The 22,114-nt window shown below is 43.1% G+C and overlaps 1 protein-coding gene and 1 long non-coding RNA gene across 3 annotated transcripts; both read left to right on the forward strand.

The window, feature by feature from the left end:
- Positions 1 to 82: 82 nt before the first annotated feature.
- On the forward strand, positions 83 to 22,051 carry LOC117773982 (multidrug resistance-associated protein 4-like). Of its 2 annotated transcripts, none has more exons than XM_034605956.1 (31): positions 83 to 483; positions 1,489 to 1,599; positions 2,202 to 2,322; positions 2,873 to 3,097; positions 3,170 to 3,259; positions 3,604 to 3,767; positions 4,182 to 4,307; positions 5,445 to 5,694; positions 6,261 to 6,368; positions 6,504 to 6,593; positions 6,736 to 6,927; positions 7,089 to 7,183; positions 7,302 to 7,388; positions 7,497 to 7,593; positions 7,850 to 8,050; positions 8,194 to 8,331; positions 8,472 to 8,509; positions 8,589 to 8,701; positions 8,878 to 9,024; positions 9,154 to 9,233; positions 9,348 to 9,498; positions 9,582 to 9,701; positions 9,877 to 9,987; positions 20,130 to 20,230; positions 20,406 to 20,597; positions 20,689 to 20,844; positions 21,012 to 21,101; positions 21,178 to 21,350; positions 21,445 to 21,550; positions 21,640 to 21,774; positions 21,859 to 22,051. In XM_034605956.1, exons 1-31 carry the CDS (start codon positions 413 to 415, stop codon positions 21,874 to 21,876), a joined length of 3,897 nt encoding a protein of 1,298 aa, XP_034461847.1. In that variant the 5' UTR covers positions 83 to 412; the 3' UTR covers positions 21,877 to 22,051. The 2 variants fall into 2 exon arrangements, with proteins under 2 accessions (XP_034461847.1, XP_034461856.1); XM_034605965.1 differs by having other exon boundaries at positions 3,646 to 3,767.
- Positions 10,421 to 12,369, forward strand: LOC117775104. The gene is made up of 3 exons (XR_004616180.1): positions 10,421 to 10,566; positions 11,898 to 11,975; positions 12,113 to 12,369. It is a non-coding gene; the product is annotated as an uncharacterized LOC117775104 (long non-coding RNA).
- Positions 22,052 to 22,114: the final 63 nt, after the last annotated feature.

The raw sequence follows: 22,114 nt of genomic DNA on the forward strand, positions 1-22,114 counted from the left end.
ACAGAAGAAACCCCTGAGATCCGACTGTACCTGAACGTTACACAACCATAGTAAACAATGATTGATCAGTAACACTGATACTATCAGGGATGGTTGTAATGGGAGTGCAGGTACTCAGGGTACTTTAGGGCTTTGCAGAACAACCTTCAAAGTAGCTTATCTAAACACTAAATACTTGTACACTGAGATACTTGTGCATGTGTTGTTGTTATATATAAAGTGAGTATTTACAGAGTATATGGAGTCTCCTCTGCAGCAGCTGCAACACCTGCACACAGCTCCACACCGACCCCCGCAGCTCCGACTCTGCCATTGGTCGAGTTTCAGGTTTCCTCGCTGTGATCTAACTCCTCGCGGAGTAGATCCAGTGTGAGTGAAGCGCCGGGACACCTGAAGACACACATCCGCAGACATGTCCGCAGACACCGGGCACAGACTCAACCCCATGGCCGCTGCCGGCTTCCTGCCCCGGCTCTTCTTGTGGTAAGTCCCGCTGCCGCTGCGGGTCCATTTGCTTTCATTACAGTGAAGTTTGAATGGGACCAATCCAGAGAGGACACCGTGTGACCCAGAGTGTTCTACTGTGTTGTGTATGTCACATCTGTCTCTCTCTCTGAGGTTTCTACCGTCTTTTTACCCTGTTAGAGGGAGTTTAGTAGTTTTTCCTGACTCTTGTTGAGGGTTAAGAACAGAGGATGTCACATCTTGTTAAAGCCCTATGAGACAAACTGTGATTTGTGAATATGGGCTATACAAATAACATTTAATTGATTGATTTATTGATTAACTGTCAAGGCTACAAGGCTCACAAACGTAGGAAATACTTTTTATTCCACATCATAATTAGACAAAGTGAATTTTGTTCAATAGAAGGGATTTTGGCAGTAGATTACTCCAAAACTACACAATTAAAGTACTTCATAGTATTTGTACAAGTAGTTTAAGAGGTACTTATTTAAAAGATATAAGGCCTTTTATCTTGTGTTTGTGTAATAAAAACCTGGATGTCCCAAAACTTGATCCAACTCAATGAAAACCAAAGTGAGGAGATCCTCTTTGTTGCTGTGCCATGTAGAGACCCCAGGGGCCTTTTGCTCTGGGACCCCAAACTCCCTTCAAATGCTTCCTGCTCCATACCGATTACTTTTGGACATATTTGTCCTGCACTGTAAACTTTGAGATTTGTCCTTTGTGTGTAATGTAGATGCCGTGTGTGGTCAGTGGGGTCTGCAGGTTGTCCAGTGTGCACAGGAGTTGTGTGATCCGATTGGAGGGATGTTGTGTTGAGAGGTCAGGGTCCTCCTGTTAGTGGGCGCAGTCTGCATGACTGACCTGGTTCTCCCATTCCAAGCCTTCAGAAGGATGCCCCCCACCCCCCACAGTTATTGTTGGGGTTTGCCTCTCCATCTCTCATAATGACAAAAAGACAGTAAACTGCTGTTGCTCTGACACATGCTCACTAACTGCATCTCTTACTGTGTGCTCCAGCTGGTTGACCCCCCTGCTGCGCCTCGGCCGCAAACGCAGGCTGGAGGAGAGTGACATGTACGACCTTCTGCCAGAGCTCCGGTCTGAGGCCCTCGGAGAGACGCTGCAGAGGTACTGACACATCTATACATGTTCAATCACACACGTTTACACAGTTCTACGTCTTGATGTTTCCATGGCAGCTGATCATTCAAATCCCATGTTACAATAACTGTGTTACTGAGTTACAGTGTGTTTGATATTGTTTTCAGCCCCTAACATCTGAAGCAGAAGTGATCAGTACTGTTAGAACTCTAGAGCAGTTTTCATCCAGGGGCCTGTCAGATCTAGAAAACTATTGTTATATCATTCATTGTTTGAAACTGACCTCATTAGACGTAGCACTCGTTGTATCGTCTTGTACAATGATAACAAAGCCTTCATTCGTTTCATCCATTCAACTGGAAAACCACTTTTGTTTTTTAATGAAGCGTCACAGTTCTGTTGTGATGGTAGTGAAGTGAAAACATGGCCCTTGTCTCCAGACGCACAAAAGTTTGAAAAAGGAGAAAAATAGTATAAATTCTATAAATGCACTAGTTAACACATTTAATGTTTTCAAATGAATTGACTTGTAATTAACATTTTAATGATATTAAACCTAGTTGTCATGGAAACACCACTAAGCAGTTATGGTTTGACAGTGACTGTCACTCACGTGGTCTCCGTCACAGGTTGTGGGATCATGAAGTCAGAAAAGCTACGAAGGAACTTAGGAAACCGAACTTCACCAGGATCCTGACTCAGTGCTACGGGAAGTCGTTTGCTCTGGTTGGGGCGATTGCATTTTCAATGGTATGTTGTCGCTACTTTGTCAGATTAGCACATTGCACATTCCACAATGGAAATTTTGCATTTGTGTAATGATGTTGCATGAACAGACGAAGATTGATGATTGACCAGATTGTTTATCTAAAAGGGCAACTTTAGGTTTAACTTTAGGTTTACGATTATTGCTCAGGGACTTTAAATTGAAGCCTGAGCTTTATGTTGTCTCTGAGCAAATGGTTGGGATCTCACATCTGGGGTCTCACTCTAGGGGTCTACCACAGAGACATGAAGGCAGGATGTCTCCCACCCTGATATAGACGTTTTAGACGACAGCCTAATAATAAAGAATAAGAATATACATTTTAATAAATTTAATAAAAGTTAGTCATTGTTTGTGTTTACGTTGGATCCTGTGAGCTGCAGGATTCTTTTATGATGAATTTCAACCTTGGCCACGTTTAAGACCTTGTTGTATTTTCTTTTTACGAGAATTTGCAGCAAGTTTTGTGTCTAATGCAGTTTTTCCCGGGTGCAGCATCAGTAATGTGTGTATTTCTATCTCTTTGTCATAAAGGAGGCCATTAAAGTGATCCAGCCACTTCTCCTGGGGAAAATAATCCTTTACTTTGAGAATTACAACCCAGACGACAGCAGGAGTCTGTACCTGGTGTGTTGTTACGCCGCTGGAATGTGCCTCTCCAGCTTTGGACTGACTGTCCTCCAGCACATCTACTACTACTGCGTCCAGATCGAGGGCATGAAGATGCGAGTGGCCACATGTCACATGATATACAGGAAGGTGGGTGGAGATTCAGATTCTGTGGATTTAACGACGTGGAAATATGTCGACAGGTTTCATCTCTCTCCTCAGGCTCTGAGTCTCAGCAGTGAATCCATGGGACAAACCACCACTGGACAAATCGTCAACCTCATTTCAAATGATGCCAACCGCCTCGATGAGGTAACGAGAGCTACAACAACAAATAGAAATCTGAATGAGCAGAAGGCATTTTATCAGCTTTTAATCGGCTCTAATCTCCAAAAACTCTTTTGACGTATGACCCCGCTTTGGTCATGTAGAGATATTTTTTTCTTTTTTCATTTTTGCGTCTTTCCCGTGTCAGAATTATCACCAACCCACCCACACGCTCACTGTGAATCCTGCGGAGGATCTCCTGTGGTTTCCTCGGCTCATTCAGACATTCTGCAGACTTTAGTCTAGTAGTGATAGTTTTTGTCTGTTTGTATGTAAAAGACAATATTTAAAGTTTTTCGAGCACTGATGATGAACTGTTGTTTCTGTAGATAACACTCAATCTGCACTACCTGTGGGTGGGACCTCTGCAGGCGATGGTGATCATCGTTTTCCTTTGGTATGAGATCGGCCAGTCGTGTCTGGCAGGCGTCGCAGTCGTCGCCCTCATGCTGCCTGTGCAGACCGTGTTTGGAAAACTCTTTGGCATCTTCAGGTAGGAAATAACAACCACGACACAGAGAACTGAATCAAACTATGGCCAAAAAAAAACCTCTCGCAATGTTAAAGAAGGTAATAAGACACATATCACAAGTTTCATGGAAATCCTTCCTGTAGATTTTGCATAATCCTGCAAATGAACAGACAACCAGATGAACACATAACCTCCTAGCAGAGGAAACTAAAAGGGCACTGGGAGAGTAGATCTGTGCCAAAGTGAAAGTACTTCCTTGGCCCATGTCCCATCTTTCCAGCAAGTTCCAATATAATTGAGTCAGAAGTTTTTGCGTAATCATGCTGACAGACAAACAGCAATTAAAACACCTCCCTGGCAGAGGGAAGGATTTCTCATGCTGCCAAACAGATTAATGATGAAAAATATGACGTGCACATTTTTCAACCTTTGCAGGAGCAGAACGATCGTCCTCACTGACAACAGAATTCGTATCATGAACGAAGTGGTGTCTGGCATCAGGATCATCAAGATGTACGCCTGGGAGAAACCTTTCTCTGCTCTGGTTACTGAAGTCAGAAGGTAAGAAGAAATACCTCTGCTGTAAAATATAAGATATCTAGAAGGGCCATGTTGGAGAAAGCGATGGCCTCTGCATCCAAAGTCCAGAAGTCAATTAAATCAATTAGATACAATTCAGAATAGTTCAAGAAAAGTCATTATATTATGAGAATTAACTCCTAATTCAATTTATAAAAAGGGAATAAGCAAGGAAGAGAATCTGTGTTTTCCGGAGTTTTTCTCCTTCTGGATCCAAAATCTTAAACCGATCTAAACTATGAAACCTCTTTAAAAATGACACTTTATTTAAACTTTTGTGTTTTGGCTTTTCTCCGAGGACAGAAGCTCTGCCTGAAGTCTCATCTTTGTTTTGGTTAAACTGTGACTTTTTAAAAACCTTTTCACAGCATTTTAAAAACAACCTTTAACGTGCAGAGGGGTGGAAATAGGGAAATGAAAGATAGTGTGTCTGTAACACACCTGTCAAGATATCCCGTTACACAACACCTCCTTTCTAAGAAATCATTCACCCTAGGTCAAGTCACATAGGCGCTGGTCACATCAGTTTTCATTAATGTTTAAAGTATCACGTGTCCAAATCACCAAACCCAAGTTACAACCCACATGTGCCAAGTGTGAGGCCGATAAGATGAGCTCTTTGGAATTAGTCGGTAGATAATGTGTCGACTTGTCTGTGTGTATGCAGTAGATCCCGCAGCAGAGACATCAGGTCGGCCGAGGGCGAGGAGACCTCATGTGTTACTGGCAGACCCTTTCAATGTAAATCAGTTTGTCCTGGACCTTGCATTCACCTTTTGGTGGTTTTAGCCCAATCCACAACTGCTGATTTACCATTAATGTGATGGTTTGAACTCTCCTGGCTGTCGAGCAGGAGACAGAACTGTGTTGCTCTGCTGTGATGTTGTCTCCACTGCACAGGGAATAAACCTGAAGGAATTTGTATTCTTCCACATTGGGAAAATGCCATTTCTTCAAATTTGGACTCAAAGGTGAACTAATTAGATGTCAGGGGTGGAAGGTCACAGTGACATCATGAGTCTGGATACAAACTTCCTGTAGAATGAACCACTGCAGAATCAGAAACCTCCTGCAACTGGAAGTCACCACTTCTCTCCATTTGTTGTCTTCTGTTCCCAGGAAAGAAATCAGTCAGATACTGAAGAGCTCTTATCTACGAGGACTCAACATGGCGTCCTTCTTTGCCAGCAGCAAGATCATCGTCTTCGTCACCTTCACGGTCTACGTCCTGCTGGGAAACACCATCACAGCCAGCAGTGTGTTCGTCACCGTGTCCTTCTACGGAACAATCAAGCTCACAGTCACGCTGTTCTTCCCTCTGGCTGTGGAGAAGCTGTCAGAGACGATAGTCAGCATCCGGAGGATCCAGGTATTTCAGTTAAAAATGAAACTCCACTGACTCCATTTGTCATTTAAACATCTCTCCAGGAATTTCGAACACTCTTGATGATTCTTTCCTAGAAGTTGCTGAAGCTGTTCTCTGAGCTGTGTCTACTCAAGCGTGGTAATTGCTGGAGCTCCCAAGAAAAATCCCATAACCACAAGATGGTGTCATAGTTTAGAACTTTCAGGAACGAAGGAGTTCGCGTGACATTAGCGAGCTGATGCGTTTAATGATCAAACTTCTGAGCGACTGGTTACGGGACTGTGTCAAACATTGATTTGAAAATGCTGCTGTTACATGTCGGTACCTTCCATCATGTTTATGCTGCACGCCAGTGACACCTGGTGGCCGGTGGCATAATGTCTTCATTGTCTGGCCATACTTGGTTGGAATGTCAGTTTCAGTTGAGTCAAATCAGTGATAACATGACAAACATTTCATTGATATTAGAAATGTTATTTTCAAGATTTATTTGGCGTTGTAGTTAAGTTCAAACCAAACGGCTGTAAACGGGGGTTCAGTGTTGATGTTTGTGATTCTCCTCCTCCCAGAATTTCCTTCTGCTCGAAGAGGTTGAGAGAAAAAGCTCTGGGCTGCCTCTGGATGAAAAGAATCCGATCTCCATTGAGATTAAGAAGATGACCTGCCACTGGGATAAGGTGAATACGTGCTTTTATATACTATTAAACTGGATTAGTAATAGGTGTTAAACATTGTTTCCAAAGGCTCAGGCTGAGAATGACCAGTTTGGGATTTGACATGATACAACATAGGGTTTGTTTGTTTCCTGTCAGAGTTTGGACGCTCCATCGCTCCAGAATGTCTCCGTCACTGTGAAGTCGCACCAACTCCTGACTGTAATTGGACCAGTGGGTTCTGGAAAGGTCGGTAACTCTGAATAAGATGAGGAACAGACCAGGAGAAAACCTGAGTGGAGAAAAATATGAAGTGTGAAGTAGCTGAGCTTCAACAACAAAGTTCTCTATTCACTGTGTCACATGTTCATGAGTCCCATGTTTCCACCAGTCATCCCTGCTGAGTGCGATCCTGAGAGAGCTGCCTCGCTACACCGGGACGCTGCAGGTCAAAGGTCAGCTGACCTACGTATCCCAGCAGCCCTGGGTGTTCGCGGGAACCATCCGCAGCAACATCCTGTTTGGGGGAGAACTCAACCCCCAGAAGTATGAGAGAGTCATCAGGGCCTGTGCTCTGAAGAAGGTGAGAAATAGCAACTGCTGCACAACCACTGACTCGTTTTCAGACATCGAACAGACGTCAAACATTATTCTGAGTTGTTAACCAATCCAAAACACAATTATCAAGATCTCACGTTCTTGCAAGCACGCGTCTTTGTAAGGTTTCATTGTGTTTGCGTGCAGGACCTGGAGCTGCTCCCGGATGGAGACCTGACTCTGATCGGGGACCGAGGAGCCACACTCAGCGGGGGGCAGAAAGCTCGAATCAACCTGGCGAGGTTCAGTCACAATGTGGAGAGGGAACATTTATTAGACCTAAAGCATGTTTGTCACCCTGTCAGTTTGGTGTGTGTCACAGCCGCTCTCTCCTCTTGAATGTGTGTGTTTTATTTTCAGGGCTGTGTATCAGGATGCAGATATCTACCTCCTGGACGACCCCCTAAGTGCCGTGGATGCTGAGGTTGGGAAACATCTTTTCGAGCAGTGAGTCTCCACCAGATTGTTCAAATTGTTAAGTGAAGAATAACAGATGTACATGTTGTGATGCACCGATGGAATATTAGTGCTATTTTAAATGTGTCCACACATCAGGTGCATCTGTGGCCTGCTGAAGAACAAGTCTCGTGTCCTGGTCACCCACCAGCTGCAGCATCTCAAGCCAAATGACCAGGTTCTGGTCCTGAAAGAGGTTTGTGCCCCAACACATGGAAATAAATCAAGAGACAGTGCTTTTAGTGTGACAGGAGAAATGGGTTGGAAATCTCGAAACCAACAAAAATATTGAAAAAATCCAGCCTCGTGATCCACATCTGCACCAAAATGAAACGTGTGAAAACATAACCTCTGTTGAAGAGGTAACGGATGAGCCCACCTTGTGCAGTTTATTTACTATAATTCTACTTTATTCAGACGTTTAACACAACACATTTGTGTGTGTCTCTCAGGGTCATGTCATGGCGCAGGGAACCTACAAGGAGCTGCATTCGACTGGTCTGGACATGACGTCGCTGATGAGGAGCGACGAGGAGCACGAGCAATGGCCCCAGTCAGGTGACTCAGACAAACTGTCGCTGCGCAGCCAGACGACAAACTGCTCTCACAGCAGCCTCCTGCCGCCAGAGAGCAACTGGACAGACCAACTTCCTGTAGGTACATTTTCTAAATAAAGTCTGAACGTCCAAAAGTAATCCAGCATTGTTTTACCACCATTCCAATCAGTTAGTATGTGATTTGAGTAATTCACTGAATGATGGTTTAAAATGCGGATCAGTAATGACTTGTTTTTCAGGCTGAAACAGTTGGCACCATGGCCGAGGAAACACGAGAAGAAGGAGACGTCAGTGGCCACATCTATCTCAAGTACTTCACTGCAGGCTCCAACCTCCTGGTCCTTCTGGTCGTAGTCCTGCTCAGTGTCATAGCTGAGGTGAGATGTGGCTCAGAGGCCTCGGACATTCACACTCGTACCTGAACAAACTTTCAAGCCTTAAACCTTTCAACCACAGTTTGTGTCTCAGCTACAAAACGTCCAACGAGAAGCCAACTGAACTTTGTTTCCCATAACAGGTTGCATACATTCTTCAGGACTGGTGGCTCGTGTACTGGTGAGTACTTCATCAGATGTCGATTTTACAGTTTCATAATTTGCTGTTGGTCTGATGTGTTTATCTTGTCCCCTGACAGGGCGAGAGCCACGTGTTTGAACAGCACAGCCACTGTTAGCTTCTCAAATGGAATCAACATGACTCACACAGATCAACAGTTCACACTCACGTTTTACCTCAGCATTTACTCAGGTAAGATTACTGTAAATAAAGTCATAATATTACCAATAAAGTCGAAATATAAGGAGAATAAAGTAATATTATAAGAATAAAATCTCCATATTAAAAGGATAAAGTCTTAATGTTACCAGATTTGTTTTCTTCAACATGGCCCTTATATTCTGTGGCCCTGTTGCTTGTGTTTTCAGGTCTGACAGCAGCTGCCGTGGTCTTTGGCTACGCCAGGAGTTTGGTGATCTTTCATGGGCTGGTGAGGTCGGCTCAGACGCTGCACAACAGCATGTTCCACGCTGTCCTCCGCACGCCGGTTCACTTCTTCGACGTCAACCCTATAGGTGATCCCCACTCAGAATTCACTTCCTGTCATATCTCTTAATAACTGAGAGTCTGTTTAGTTAATTATGGCTGAACCAGAGCAGTGAGTGTGTGAGAGGAACTCGTAACTGACTTTGTCTTCGTTGTAGGAAGAATTCTTAACAGGTTTTCCAAAGACATCAGCCAGATGGACTCGATGTTACCCATCACCTTTGTGGACTTCTATCAGGTGAGCTTTTAGAACTTCTTCATGTAGACCACTGTACATGCACCATTAGACTGTTTTTATTGGCCGTCTTATTTTTCAGAACCTTTTCATCATCCCTCACTTTGTTGCTTTCAGTTATTTCTGCAGAATACTGGCGTGGTGGCGGTGGCAGCCTCGGTCATCCCTCTCATCCTGATCCCCATCATCCCACTGATTCTTCTCTTCTTGTACTTGAGGCGTTTCTACCTCAGCACATCACGAGACGTCAAACGTCTGGAGTCTACAAGTATGTCCCTGCATTCCTCATTATACAATGTGACCTTTTAAAAGTGCTTGGAGGCAAATAGTGTTTTGTCATGTTTTCTGCAGCTCGCAGTCCCGTCTTGTCCCATCTGTCTACGTCTCTTCAAGGCCTGTGGACAATTCGAGCCTTCAGAGCTGAGGACAGGTTGAAGAAAGCCTTCGATGCTCATCAGGACCTGCATTCAGGTTCACCTTTACTGTTTGAGTTGCTGTTTTGACGTTTAAGCTGATTTAAAGCTTGACTGCAGTTGGCAAAGGAAAGTGTGACCGCAGCAAGGCTCTGCTGTGTCCGGTAACATTGGCACATGGTGCACAGTGTTTCTATGCTGTTTATGCATATGCTCTTTTCTCCTGTTCTTAGAGGCATGGTTTTTATTCCTGATGACCTCCCGCTGGTTTGCACTTTGCCTTGACAGCATTTGTGCCATATTTATCACTTGCACAGCATTTGCTTGCATCTTCCTCAGAGATGGTGAGGATCCTCTATATGCACACAGACAGTACAGTTCATCTATTGTACCACTGAGCTTTACAAAACAGAAGGTTTTTGGTTCGAATCCAACATGAAACATCGATGTTTTGTTTTCTTAAGTGAACATTCACTGGAGCATACAGAATCCACGTTCGTTCTCTTGATCTTTGTGCTTCAGAGAACTTAACTTTAGAAGTTTATTCCTAAAATAATTTTAATATTACATGCTAATGTTTAAAAAAGGGGATGACAGTAACTGAAATATAAAATAATATTTAATCTATTCTGATTGAATATAGTATCAAATGCTCATAGTCATCATGAAAATGTCATAGTATAGTATGATATCCAAAATTACGTAAAAACATCTTCAAACTGACAAATCACTCATTCAAATTTTAGATATAATTACTTATAACAACATATACAAACTCCTCCCCCGCGAGTCCACCTGACTTGGTATATTCCAAGTCCCCCATCTCCATATACACCATTGGGATCCTCTATTTCCGGTTTGCCAGTCGGTACTTCCGCATGGAGCCGGAGCTGCAGGATCCGGAGCCATAGATCCATCATGAGGTGAATACTGTTTAAAACATCAACACATTTATTACATCTTCTGTGTGTTGGACGTGTCGCTGCACATTCTTCATTGTTAACTTGTGTTTGAAAGGAAAACTCGTCTCGTTAGTTTCTAATGGGAATGCTAAGCTAAGCTAGCATCACAAGCTAACCTCACCTGGCACCAGTTGTTCAGTCATGGGAAGTAAAAGAGAGAAACTTGTGTCTGGAGCAGAAAGAAGCTGTTTCTAAAGTTTTCACCTTTTAAACATGAACCGAGAAAACTGAGCGTGTTTTAAATTCTCATGTCAAAGACTTGATCACTTGTTTTGTCCTAAACGAGCTAAAGTACGTCCAGTTGACTTTGACTTGAAACATCTGGATATTTATCTTCAGGCTGGGAAACAAAACTGTGACAATAATGATCAGCTTTTAATTTGCATCAATATCAAAGTAACAAGTTCAATACATGTTGATTTAATAGATTTGTATTGTGTGAACTCAGTGAGGAGAAATAACACAGGATCCATTCAATTCATTCAATTGACTAAGTCAACTCATCTGTAGGCTGCTCCACTTTCCACCTCCGGTTGTACAACCAAAGTAAAACTCTGAATAGATGATTCTATTTCAAGATATTTTTTTATGTTTTTCATCTTGTATGAATTGTTGTTTTCTTTACCCTACAAAGGGCCTTTATATTAAATACTTTATATTTAAATACTTTATATTTAAATACTTTATAAGAGGCCGCCATGTTTTTTTGTACAGTAGCCCAGACTGGACAAACTAAACATCTTTTGAGTTTCTATGCAACTTCACCACTAGATGTCACTAAAGTCTACACATTGCATTGATAGTGTTTTATCACCCAGCCCTACCAAACCCATAATATATATAATTTACCACCATAAATACCAATATATCTATAGATATAGATAATAATGATCATAATAAACATCACAGTTGACAAACTGAAGCAACAATTGTCTCCCTGACTTTCTGGTTTATTGTTTCTTCTGTTTCCATCAACAGAGCAAATCATTGAGACAGTTTTATATTAGTTCTTCTTTATGAGCAGAGAACGACAAACACAAATCTGATGCAGATCAATGATGTGATATTCGTCCTCACTGTGTTTGAACAATGCATAAACATTATGTTGATTTGTGTTGCTTGTAAAAGTAAAATTCAACTGTAACATTTGGATTTGAATTATATTCTAATTGTATGATTCTAATTGTATGTGAGATTGTTAGATTATCTGAAGCATGAAAAGTCAGTCAACAACAGAATGTTGTTTTGTCTCAAGTTAATAATAATCTCAAATCAATGGTTTGTTATTTTAGGCAGCAGTTACAGAGAGGAGACCCCCCCCCCCCACGGAGCCACCAGGAGCCGGAGCTGCTGCCGGGGGCCACCATGAGGTGACTATTGCATAAAACAGCATAACATTTATTAGATATTCTGTGTGTTCATGTGTTTCTGCAGCTTTTTCATTGTTAACATGTGTTGTTGAGGAAAACTCGTCTCATTAGTTTGTTTTGTTTGCTACTGTCATTAGCCAGAGATGGAGGTAGAGGGAGCCAGAGCCGCTGGAGCCGCCAGGAGCCGGAGCCCATGGACCCATCATTTGGTGACTACTGCTTAAAATATCAACACATTTATTGGATCTTCTGCGTGTTTGACGTGTCGCTGCAGCTTTTTCATTGTTAACATGTTAATAGTGGAAACTGCTGTGACTCATCAAACAATCAGAAGATCTAATCTATGGGTTGCTATTTCAGGTGGTAGTTACCGAGAGGAGACCCTGCAAACCTTTTTTCTGTGTATGCGGTTTACAGATAATAATATTAATTAAATGTTTCAGTAAAATTTCAGCCGGTTTCTGTGTTTCCTTCGATAACGACTTGTTCCTGATTCTCTGGAGGGCCGGGGGAGACACGGCCTCCCCCTGGTACTCACCCCCACCACCAGTGTCCCCGTCACCAACACCCACATACAGACAGACACACAAACACACCCGTTACCAACACCCACATACATACAGACACACAAACACACACGCTCCGGTTATCAGCCACGGTGAGGATTCGAACTAGCTCCTCACAGGTACATCCTTGCAGATGTGAACCAATCCACCACGCCACCGAGTCCCCTTCGCGTTCACCAACCTTCTCGTGGTGCCTTTATCTTTTCACTTCAATCTCCCAGAGCATAAGAATCAAACCTCAGTCTTGTTCTGTTTCCATGAACAAGACTTGAACACACAGCTACAGAATCACCAGACTACTGTCATCTGACTGAGCTACTTGACCCAACACAAACAAAGATCCTCTCATGAAGCTTTCAACTGTCTCATCAGACTGTTTGACTTCATAAATTCACTGGGTCCCATAAGAATTGAACCCACGACTCCAGGTCTGCAAGTCCTTCCTCTAACAGACTGAGATACTTGACCAGACACACTTCAGCCTCTGTCTCTGGGTTCTTGGCTCTTTAATGTGAGTGGAGGACTTCACCAGCTCTGAGTGTTTGCATTGGGGGCTGGACATAGAAGAAGAAGCTTCTTAAAAAGAAATGACAGGTGTCTGACCAAGTAGCTCAGTCTGTTAAAGGATGCACTGCTACACCTGAGGTCGCTGGTTCGATTCTTATTACAATCTGTTCTCTAAGAGGCTGAGCTACTTGACCAGAGACACACAAGCCTCTTTCTTTGAGTTCTCAAGTCCAACTCACTGACACTCAGTGAAATTATGAAGTTATACACATGAAAGACTTGAGAAGCCAAAGAAGGAGACTTGTGTGTTTCTGGTCAAGTAGCTCAGCCTCTTAGAAGTTGGACTCATAAGAATCGAACCAGCAACCTCAGAGGTCTAAGTCCTGCTCCAACAGACTGAGCTACTTGGTCAGACACCTGCTGTTTCCTTCTTAGAAGGTTTTCTTTAAAGTCCAGCTCCCAATGCAAACACCCAATGATCTGTTTAAGTCCAACGCTCTATACATATAGAACGTCCGTTAAAACTTTGTCATCATCCTGTAGCGTAGAGGAAAGGCTACAGGTCTTGATGGCTGAAGGTTCTTGGTTCAAATCCCACTGAGTTTAGCTTTAAGTTCTCTTGTGTAGATGTACTCTTCATATAGTACGTCCGTTCATTTAAAGCCATCATCCTCCTGCAGTGTAGTGGAAAGGCTACAGGTCTTGATAGCAGAAGGTTCTTGGTTCAAATCCTGCTATGGTGAGCTTTAAGATCTCTTGTGAAAATTGTACTCTACATATAGAACGTCTGTTAAAGTAATGTCATTGTGCTTCTGTAGTGTGGAGGTAATGCTACAGGTCTTTGGACCAGAAGGTTCTTGGTTCAAATCTGACAAAAGACACTTTACCATTCTCCCATGATCCATGCAATTTAAAAGAATTAATTAAAATAAAATATACAAAAAGTGACTTAATTAAACTTAAAAAAAGACTTAATTATACTCTGTCTTTATTGCACTCTGCACAATACTTATAATACTTATATTACTAAAAGTATATATTGCATTCTCCCATGCTTCGCATGGGAGAATGCTTTTAAGCTAGTTGAATAGTTGCATTCTCCCATGCTTCGCATGCTGCGCATGCGAAGCATGGGAGAATGCAACTATTCAGCTAGTCATGGGAGCCTTGTTCCTTGTTGCCTTGTTAGTTGCCTTGTTCTGGCAGGAGACACATTGTTGGACTCACCCATCATTGTGAGGACTGGGTTCTTTCACACAGCTATGCATCATCCACCTGCTCCCCTACACTCAACACTCGACACCCTGCTCCAAAGCCAAAGCCAAGGCCAAGGCCAGTTTGGCTCTGGTCAGATTTGAACCAAGAACCTTCAGGTGCCAAGTCCTGCAGCATCTCCTCTAGGCTAGCAGAGGTCTCCTTTAGTCCTTTGAACAGATGTTCTATTTGTCTTGTTCATTTGTATCATGTTAACAATACAAAATTGCCCCCGAATGGATTTGAATGGGAGGATGGAAAACTGTCTGTGGCCAGATTTGAACCAAGAACCTTCTGGTTGTAAGACCTGTAGCGTTTCCTCAACACTGCAGAAGGACGATGGAATAATTTTACCGGACGTTCTATATGTATAGTGCATTTTCACAAGAGAACTTAAAGCTAACAACAGCGGGTTTTGAACCAAGAACATTCTGCTATTAAGACCTGTATCCTCTCCTCTACGCTACAGAAGGACAACGGAATACTTTTAACGGACGTTCTATATGTATAGTGCATTTTCACAAGAGAACTTAAAACTAACCTAAGCGGGTTTTGAACCAAGAACATTCTGCTAGCGAGACCTGTAGCCTTTCCTCTACGCTACAGGAGGATGATGGAATGTTTTTAACGGATGTTCTATATGTACAGTGCGTTTTCACTTGAGAGAACGAGTTTTATGAGCGTTGGACCCAGAACATTCTTTATCCTCGCCAAGTTGCTCAGTCTGATAGAGGATGGACTAAGCAGTCTGAAGTGGTGGGTTCGATTCTTATGAGAGTCCATCTTCTAAGAAGCTGAGTTATTGACCAGAGACACACAAGTCTCCTTCTTTGGGTTCTCAAGTCTTTCATGTGTATAACTTCATAATTTCACTGAGTGTCAGTGAGTTGGACTTGAGAACTCAAAGAAGGAGGCTTGTGTGTCTCTGGTCAAGTAGCTCTGTTTTTTAAAGGATGGACTTTCATAAGAATCGAACTCATGACTTTCAGTTGCAAGTCCATCCTCTATAGGACTGAGCTACTTGACCAGACAGACAATCTTTTCTCTTTGGGTCCTCAAGTCTTTAATCTGAGCGTTGGACTTCAACAGATCATTGGGTGTTTGCATTGGGAGCTGGACTTTAGAGAAGAAGCTTCTAAGAAGGAAACAGCAGGTGTCTGGTCAAGTAGCTCAGTCTGTTGGAGCAGGACTTTTTTACCAGTTTTCAGACGACATACTAACCTACCCCTAAGTCTAACCCTTTTTAAAATCATGTCTTATGCATGGAGTAACTGTCTCCTGGGCACCTTCATCACCCAGGACCTGAAGTGGGAACTGAACACTGGATCCTTCACCACAAAAGCCCAGCAGAGGGAGCACTTTGCAGTTGAAGACGTTCAACCTGCCAAAGACGATGATGGTGAACTTCGATTCTGATTCTGATAGAAAACGATATGGTCTAATATTTGTTAAAAATGTCATAGTACAGTGTCATCACCAGTCCAGTGATAAGGTCTCAGGTCTTGTTGATGAGCAGCCGAGGAACAAACTGGTTTTGTGGTGGGAGCTTGTGGTTCTGATGACCTGCAGCCTCCTGCCAGAGTCCATGAGCAGGGAGGGAGGGGTCGGCCCCAATCTGACCTGCACCTCAGAGTCCCGGAGACGTTCAGGTCCTGGAGACGTTCAGGTCCTGGAGAGGTTTTAGACCACATACTATACTGTGACTTTTTAAATCACATTTTAGAGCACATAGTTTTCTATCAGACTCAGAATCGAAGTTCACCATCATCGTCTTTGGCAGGTTGAACGTCTTCAGCTGCAAAGTGCTCCCTCTGCTGGGCTTTTCTGGTGAAGGATCCAGTGTTCAGCTCCCACTTCAGGTCCTGGGTGATGAAGGTGCCCAGGAGACAGTTACTCCATGCATAAGACATGATTTTAAAAAGGGTTAGACTTAGGGGTAGGTTAGTATGTCGTCTGAAAACTGGTAAAAAAGTCCTGCTCCAACAGACTGAGCTACTTGACCAGACACCTGCTGTTTCCTTCTTAGAAGCTTCTTCTCTAAAGTCCAGCTCCCAATGCAAACACCCAATGATCTGTTGAAGTCCAACGCTCAGATTAAAGACTTGAGGACCCAAAGAGAAAGGGTTGTCTGTCTGGTCATGTAGCTCAGTCCTATAGAGGATGGACTTGCAACTGAAAGTCATGAGTTCGATTCTTATGAAAGTCCATCCTTTAAAAAACAGAGCTACTTGACCAGAGACACACAAGCCTCCTTCTTTGAGTTCTCAAGTCCAACTCACTGACACTCAGTGAAATTATGAAGTTATACACATGAAAGACTTTAGAACCCAAAGAAGGAGACTTGTGTGTCTCTGGTCAATAACTCAGCTTCTTAGAAGATGGACTCTCATAAGAATCGAACCCACCACTTCAGACTGCTTAGTCCATCCTCTATCAGACTGAGCAACTTGGTGAGGATAAAGAATGTTCTGGGTCCAACGCTCATTAAACTCGTTCTCTCAAGTGAAAACGCACTGTACATATAGAACATCCGTTAAAAACATTCCATCATCCTCCTGTAGCGTAGAGGAAAGGCTGCAGGTCTCGCTAGCAGAATGTTCTTGGTTCAAAACCCGCTTAGGTTAGTTTTAAGTTCTCTTGTGAAAATGCATTATACATATAGAACGTCCGTTAAAAGTATACCGTTGTCCTTCTGTAGCGTAGAGGAGAGGTTACACGTCTCGCTAGCAGAATGTTCTTGGTTCAAAACCCACTGTTGTTAGCTTTAAGTTCTCTTGTGAAAATGCACTATACATATAGAACGTCCGGTAAAAGTATTCCATCGTCCTTCTGCAGTGTTGAGGAAACGCTACAGGTCTTACAACCAGAAGGTTCTTGGTTCAAATCTGGCCACAGACAGTTTTCCATTCTCCCATTCAAATCCATTCGGGGGCAATTTTGTATTGTTAACATGATACAAATGAACAAGACAAATAGAACATCTGTTCAAAGGACTAAAGGAGACCTCCGCTAGCCTAGAGGAGATGCTGCAGGACTTGGCACCTGAAGGTTCTTGGTTCAAATCTGACCAGAGCCAAACTGGCCTTGGCTTTGGCTTTGGAGCAGGGTGTCGAGTGTTGAGTGTAGGGGAGCAGGTGGATGATGCATAGCTGTATGAAAGAACCCAGTCCTCACAATGATGGGTGAGTCCAACAATGTGTCTCCTGCCAGAACAAGGCAACTAACAAGGCAACAAGGAACAAGGCTCCCATGACTAGTTGAATAGTTGCATTCTCCCATGCTTCGCATGCGCAGCATGCGAAGCATGGGAGAATGCAACTATTCAACTAGCTTAAAAGCATTCTCCCATGCGAAGCATGGGAGAATGCAATATATACTTTTAGTAATATAAGTATTATAAGTATTGTGCAGAGTGCAATAAAGACAGAGTATAATTAAGTCTTTTTTTATTTTTAAGTTTAATTAAGTCACTTTTTGTATATTTTATTTTAATTAATTCTTTTAAATTGCATGGATCATGGGAGAATGGTAAAGTGTCTTTTGTCAGATTTGAACCAAGAACCTTCTGGTCCAAAGACCTGTAGCATTACCTCCACATTACAGAAGCACAATGACATTACTTTAACAGACATTCTATATGTAGAGTACAATTTTCACAAGAGATCTTAAAGCTCACTGTAGCAGGTTTTGAACCAGGAACCTTCTGCTATCAAGACCTGTAGCCTTTCCTCTACACTGCAGGAGGATGATGGTTTTAAATGAACGGACATACTATATGAAGAGTACATCTACACAAGAGAACTTAAAGCTAAACTCAGTGGGATTTGAACCAAGAACCTTCGGCCATCAAGACCTGTAACCTCTCCTCTACGCTACAGAAGGACAACGGTATACTTTTAACGGACGTTCTATATGTATAGTGCATTTTCACAAGAGAACTTAAAACTAACCTAAGCGGGTTTTGAACCAAGAACATTCTGCTAGCGAGACCTGCAGGCTTTCCTCTACGCTACAGGAGGATGATGGAATGTTTTTAACGGATGTTCTATATGTACAGTGCGTTTTCACTTGAGAGAACGAGTTTAATGAGCGTTGGACCCAGAACATTCTTTATCCTCACCAAGTTGCTCAGTCTGATAGAGGATGGACTAAGCAGTCTGAAGTGGTGGGTTCGATTCTTATGAGAGTCCATCTTCTAAGAAGCTGAGTTATTGACCAGAGACACACAAGTCTCCTTCTTTGGGTTCTAAAGTCTTTCATGTGTATAACTTCATAATTTCACTGAGTGTCAGTGAGTTGGACTTGAGAACTCAAAGAAGGAGGCTTGTGTGTCTCTGGTCAAGTAGCTCAGTTTTTTAAAGGATGGACTTTCATAAGAATCGAACTCATGACTTTCAGTTGCAAGTGCATCCTCTATAGGACTGAGCTACATGACCAGACAGACAATCCTTTCTCTTTTTGTCCTCAAGTCTTTAATCTGAGCGTTGGACTTCAACAGATCATTGGGTGTTTGCATTGGGAGCTGGACTTTAGAGAAGAAGCTTCTAAGAAGGAAACAGCAGGTGTCTGGTCAAGTAGCTCAGTCTGTTGGAGCAGGACTTTTTTACCAGTTTTCAGACGACATACTAACCTACCCCTAAGTCTAACCCTTTTTAAAATCATGTCTTATGCATGGAGTAACTGTCTCCTGGGCACCTTCATCACCCAGGACCTGAAGTGGGAACTGAACACTGGATCCTTCACCACAAAAGCCCAGCAGAGGGAGCACTTTGCAGCTGAAGACGTTCAACCTGCCAAAGACGATGATGGTGAACTTCGATTCTGATTCTGATAGAAAACGATATGGTCTAATATTTGTTAAAAATGTCATAGTACAGTGTCATCTAAAATATCTGAAAAGTTCTCAAGTCCAACTCACTGACACTCAGTGAAATTATGAAATTATACACATGAAAGACTTGAGAAGCCAAAGAAAGAGACGTGTGTTTTCCATTCTCCCATTCAAATCCATTCAGGGGCAATTTTGTATTTTTAACATGATACAAATGAACAAGACAAATAGAACATCTGTTCAAAGGGCTAAAGGAGACCACCACTAGCCTAGAGGAGATGCTGCAGGACTTGGCTCCTGAAGGTTCTTGGTTCAAATCTGACCAGAGCCAAACTGGCCTTGGCTTTGGCTTTGGAGCACAGTGTCAAATGTTGAGTGTAGGGGAGCAGGTGGATGATGCATAGTTGTATGAAAGAACCCAGCCCTCACCAGTCTCTGTGCAAAGGTGAGTCCAACAATGTGTCTCCTGCTGGAACAAGGCTTCGAGAATAGCCTATTCAATAGCTATTCAACTAACTGAAAACTACAATATTTTAGTAATCTGTTCTCTGGAGGAGTCTAATGGGATATATGGAGAAGGAGGGGGGGACTTGGACTATACCAAGTCAGGTGGACTCGCGGGGGAGGAATAAAGTTCTCTGGGAGAAGCACAAAGATCAAGATCCAGTGAATGTTCACTTCAGAAAAAAGGCAGCAAAGAGGTTTCTGATTGGATATGAACCTAGAACCTAAATAATAAATACATTAATTGTACTTTGTAAGAACCCATGTCCCAACACCTGAGGTGAGACTCTTACTGTCTGAACTATTCTAACAGACGTTTGCTCTTTTTTAGAGCATTTGATTTTTTGCATTGGCTACCAACGTTGAAAATTGATTTCGCAAAAACTACACACCCTGACTAGTAGTCAGCCGTTGAATCATTTTGTTTGTTTGTAGTAGAAGATTATCCAAATGCAGCATCTCATTTTCATTATGTTTTGTGTTGTTCAAAAGGGCTTGAGGCTGGAGCAGTGGGCCTGGTGCTCACTTATGTTGTGACGCTAACGGGAAACTTCCAGTGGACCGTGAGGCAAAGTGCTGAGGTGGAGAACATGGTAAGAACCTGCTGTTTGTGCATCAGGCTCAGTGTTGAGGTCAGACAGAATTATCCTAACAGATCCAAGCTTGCATGTCAGGGTTTTTGTGGAAGAACCTGTATGGTGGGGAGAGGGAATTAGATAGACACAAATTACAAAGAGGCTGGAAGTGTGAAATCTTTCCTCTCCTCAGATGACATCAGTGGAGAGGGTGGTAGAGTATACACAGCTAAAGAGTGAAGCATCCTGGGAAACCCAAAAGCAACTTCCATCCGATTGGCCGAGTCAAGGAATGGTGACCTTCAACAAGTTAAACTTCTCCTACAGCTGCGACGGACCAGTGGTCCTCAAAGACATCAGCATCACCTTCCAACCCAACGAGAAGGTGAGATGTGCGAGTCTGCATCAAGCCACAATCTGTTTTTACACTGCACACGCTGGGAGATGATTGCTTTTCTGTGTTTCCTGGGTGTCAGGTTGGTATCGTTGGGAGAACAGGTGCTGGGAAAAGCTCCCTGGTCTCGGCTCTGTTCCGTCTGGCAGAGCCTGAGGGAGAGATCTACATCGATGGGGTTCTCACCTCTGAGATCGGCCTCCATGACCTGCGCCAGAAGATGTCCATCATTCCTCAGGTAAAGAAAAGGATACGTTCACTTTGCCACGATTCAACCATCTTCAAAAAAATCACTCAACAAATTGTTGGACCCATGAGAAACACCTTTGGTAAAATCGTATGTTTCTGAAATTTAGAAATACCGAATAACAACTGAATAAATGATGACTCTGCTCTGTGCTTCAGGACCCAGTGCTGTTTACAGACACCGTGAGGAAAAACCTGGACCCTTTCAACCAGCACACTGATGAAGACCTGTGGACGGCTCTGGAGGAGGCAAGTGTCCAATCAGCTGCTTCAAGAGATGCGTTAGTCGTTGTTGCTCATGTTCACGTCTCTGTGTTGTGTGCAGGTGCAGCTGAAGTCCGTGGTGGAGCGGCTGCCTGGTAAGTTGGAGATGGTTCTGGCTGAGTCGGGCTCTAACTTCAGTGTGGGTCAGAGGCAGCTGGTGTGTCTGGCCCGAGCGCTGCTGAGGAAGAACCGCATCCTCATCGTCGACGAGGCCACGGCCAACGTGGACCCCAGGTACTAAACCACCACCCTGCATCACACGTCTACACATCTCTGGCGGGAGTTTTCTAAACATGATGTCTTCTCTCTTGTTGCCGTCGTCCTGCAGGACAGATGAACTGATCCAACAGACCATACGAGACAAGTTCAGAGAATGCACCGTGCTCACCATCGCTCATCGACTCAACACCATCATAGACAGCGACCGGATACTGGTGAGTCCCCCATGTGTTTGAGATATCAAGATAAATATTTTAGTGTTTAGTGATACATTTTAATTGTTGTTGATTTTTTCTGCTCTAAGGTTCTCAACAGCGGCACCATCCAGGAATTAGACCGGCCCTACACACTGCTTCAAAACAAAGAGGGGGCTCTTTACAGAATGGTGCAGCAGATGGGTCCGACTGAGGCAGCCGCCCTGCTGGAGTCAGCCAGACAGGTGAGGTCCACGTGTTCCCGTCTTTAACTCAATGTCTTCACACAAGTGTTGAATATTAAAGGTTTTGTTTTCATCTGTTTCCAGGCATCAAAGCCATCCTGACAACCTGACAGCAGATTTTAAACCAACACACTCCAGATGAAAGAAGTACCAGAGAACAACTGATCTACCTGACACTGTTTTTTTTAATATTTTGTTTTAAACACGACCTTGTGATCAAAACTGTCACATATCCTCTTTTGTTTTGATAAAGTTTTTCATGTACAACTGAGTTCCTGTCTCATTGAAACCGTGTTTTTTTTAATCTGTTATCAGAAAAAAGCTTTAGCTCCAGATGTTT

The sequence above is a fragment of the Hippoglossus hippoglossus genome, chromosome 2 (genome assembly GCF_009819705.1).
Source record: "Hippoglossus hippoglossus isolate fHipHip1 chromosome 2, fHipHip1.pri, whole genome shotgun sequence".
Taxonomy (NCBI): domain Eukaryota; kingdom Metazoa; phylum Chordata; class Actinopteri; order Pleuronectiformes; family Pleuronectidae; genus Hippoglossus; species Hippoglossus hippoglossus.

What these genes read in the sequence shown, in the direction of transcription:
- LOC117773982 (XM_034605956.1), top strand. Translation starts at nt 413, where the DNA reads ATGTCCGCAGACACCGGGCACAGACTCAACCCCATGGCCGCTGCCGGC. An exon ending in TTGCATCTTCCTCAGAGATG is followed by an intron (nt 9,988 to 20,129) that starts GTGAGGATCCTC and finishes GTTGTTCAAAAG; the next exon opens with GGCTTGAGGCTGGAGCAGTG. An exon ending in ACGGCCAACGTGGACCCCAG is followed by an intron (nt 21,351 to 21,444) that starts GTACTAAACCAC and finishes GTCGTCCTGCAG; the next exon opens with GACAGATGAACTGATCCAAC.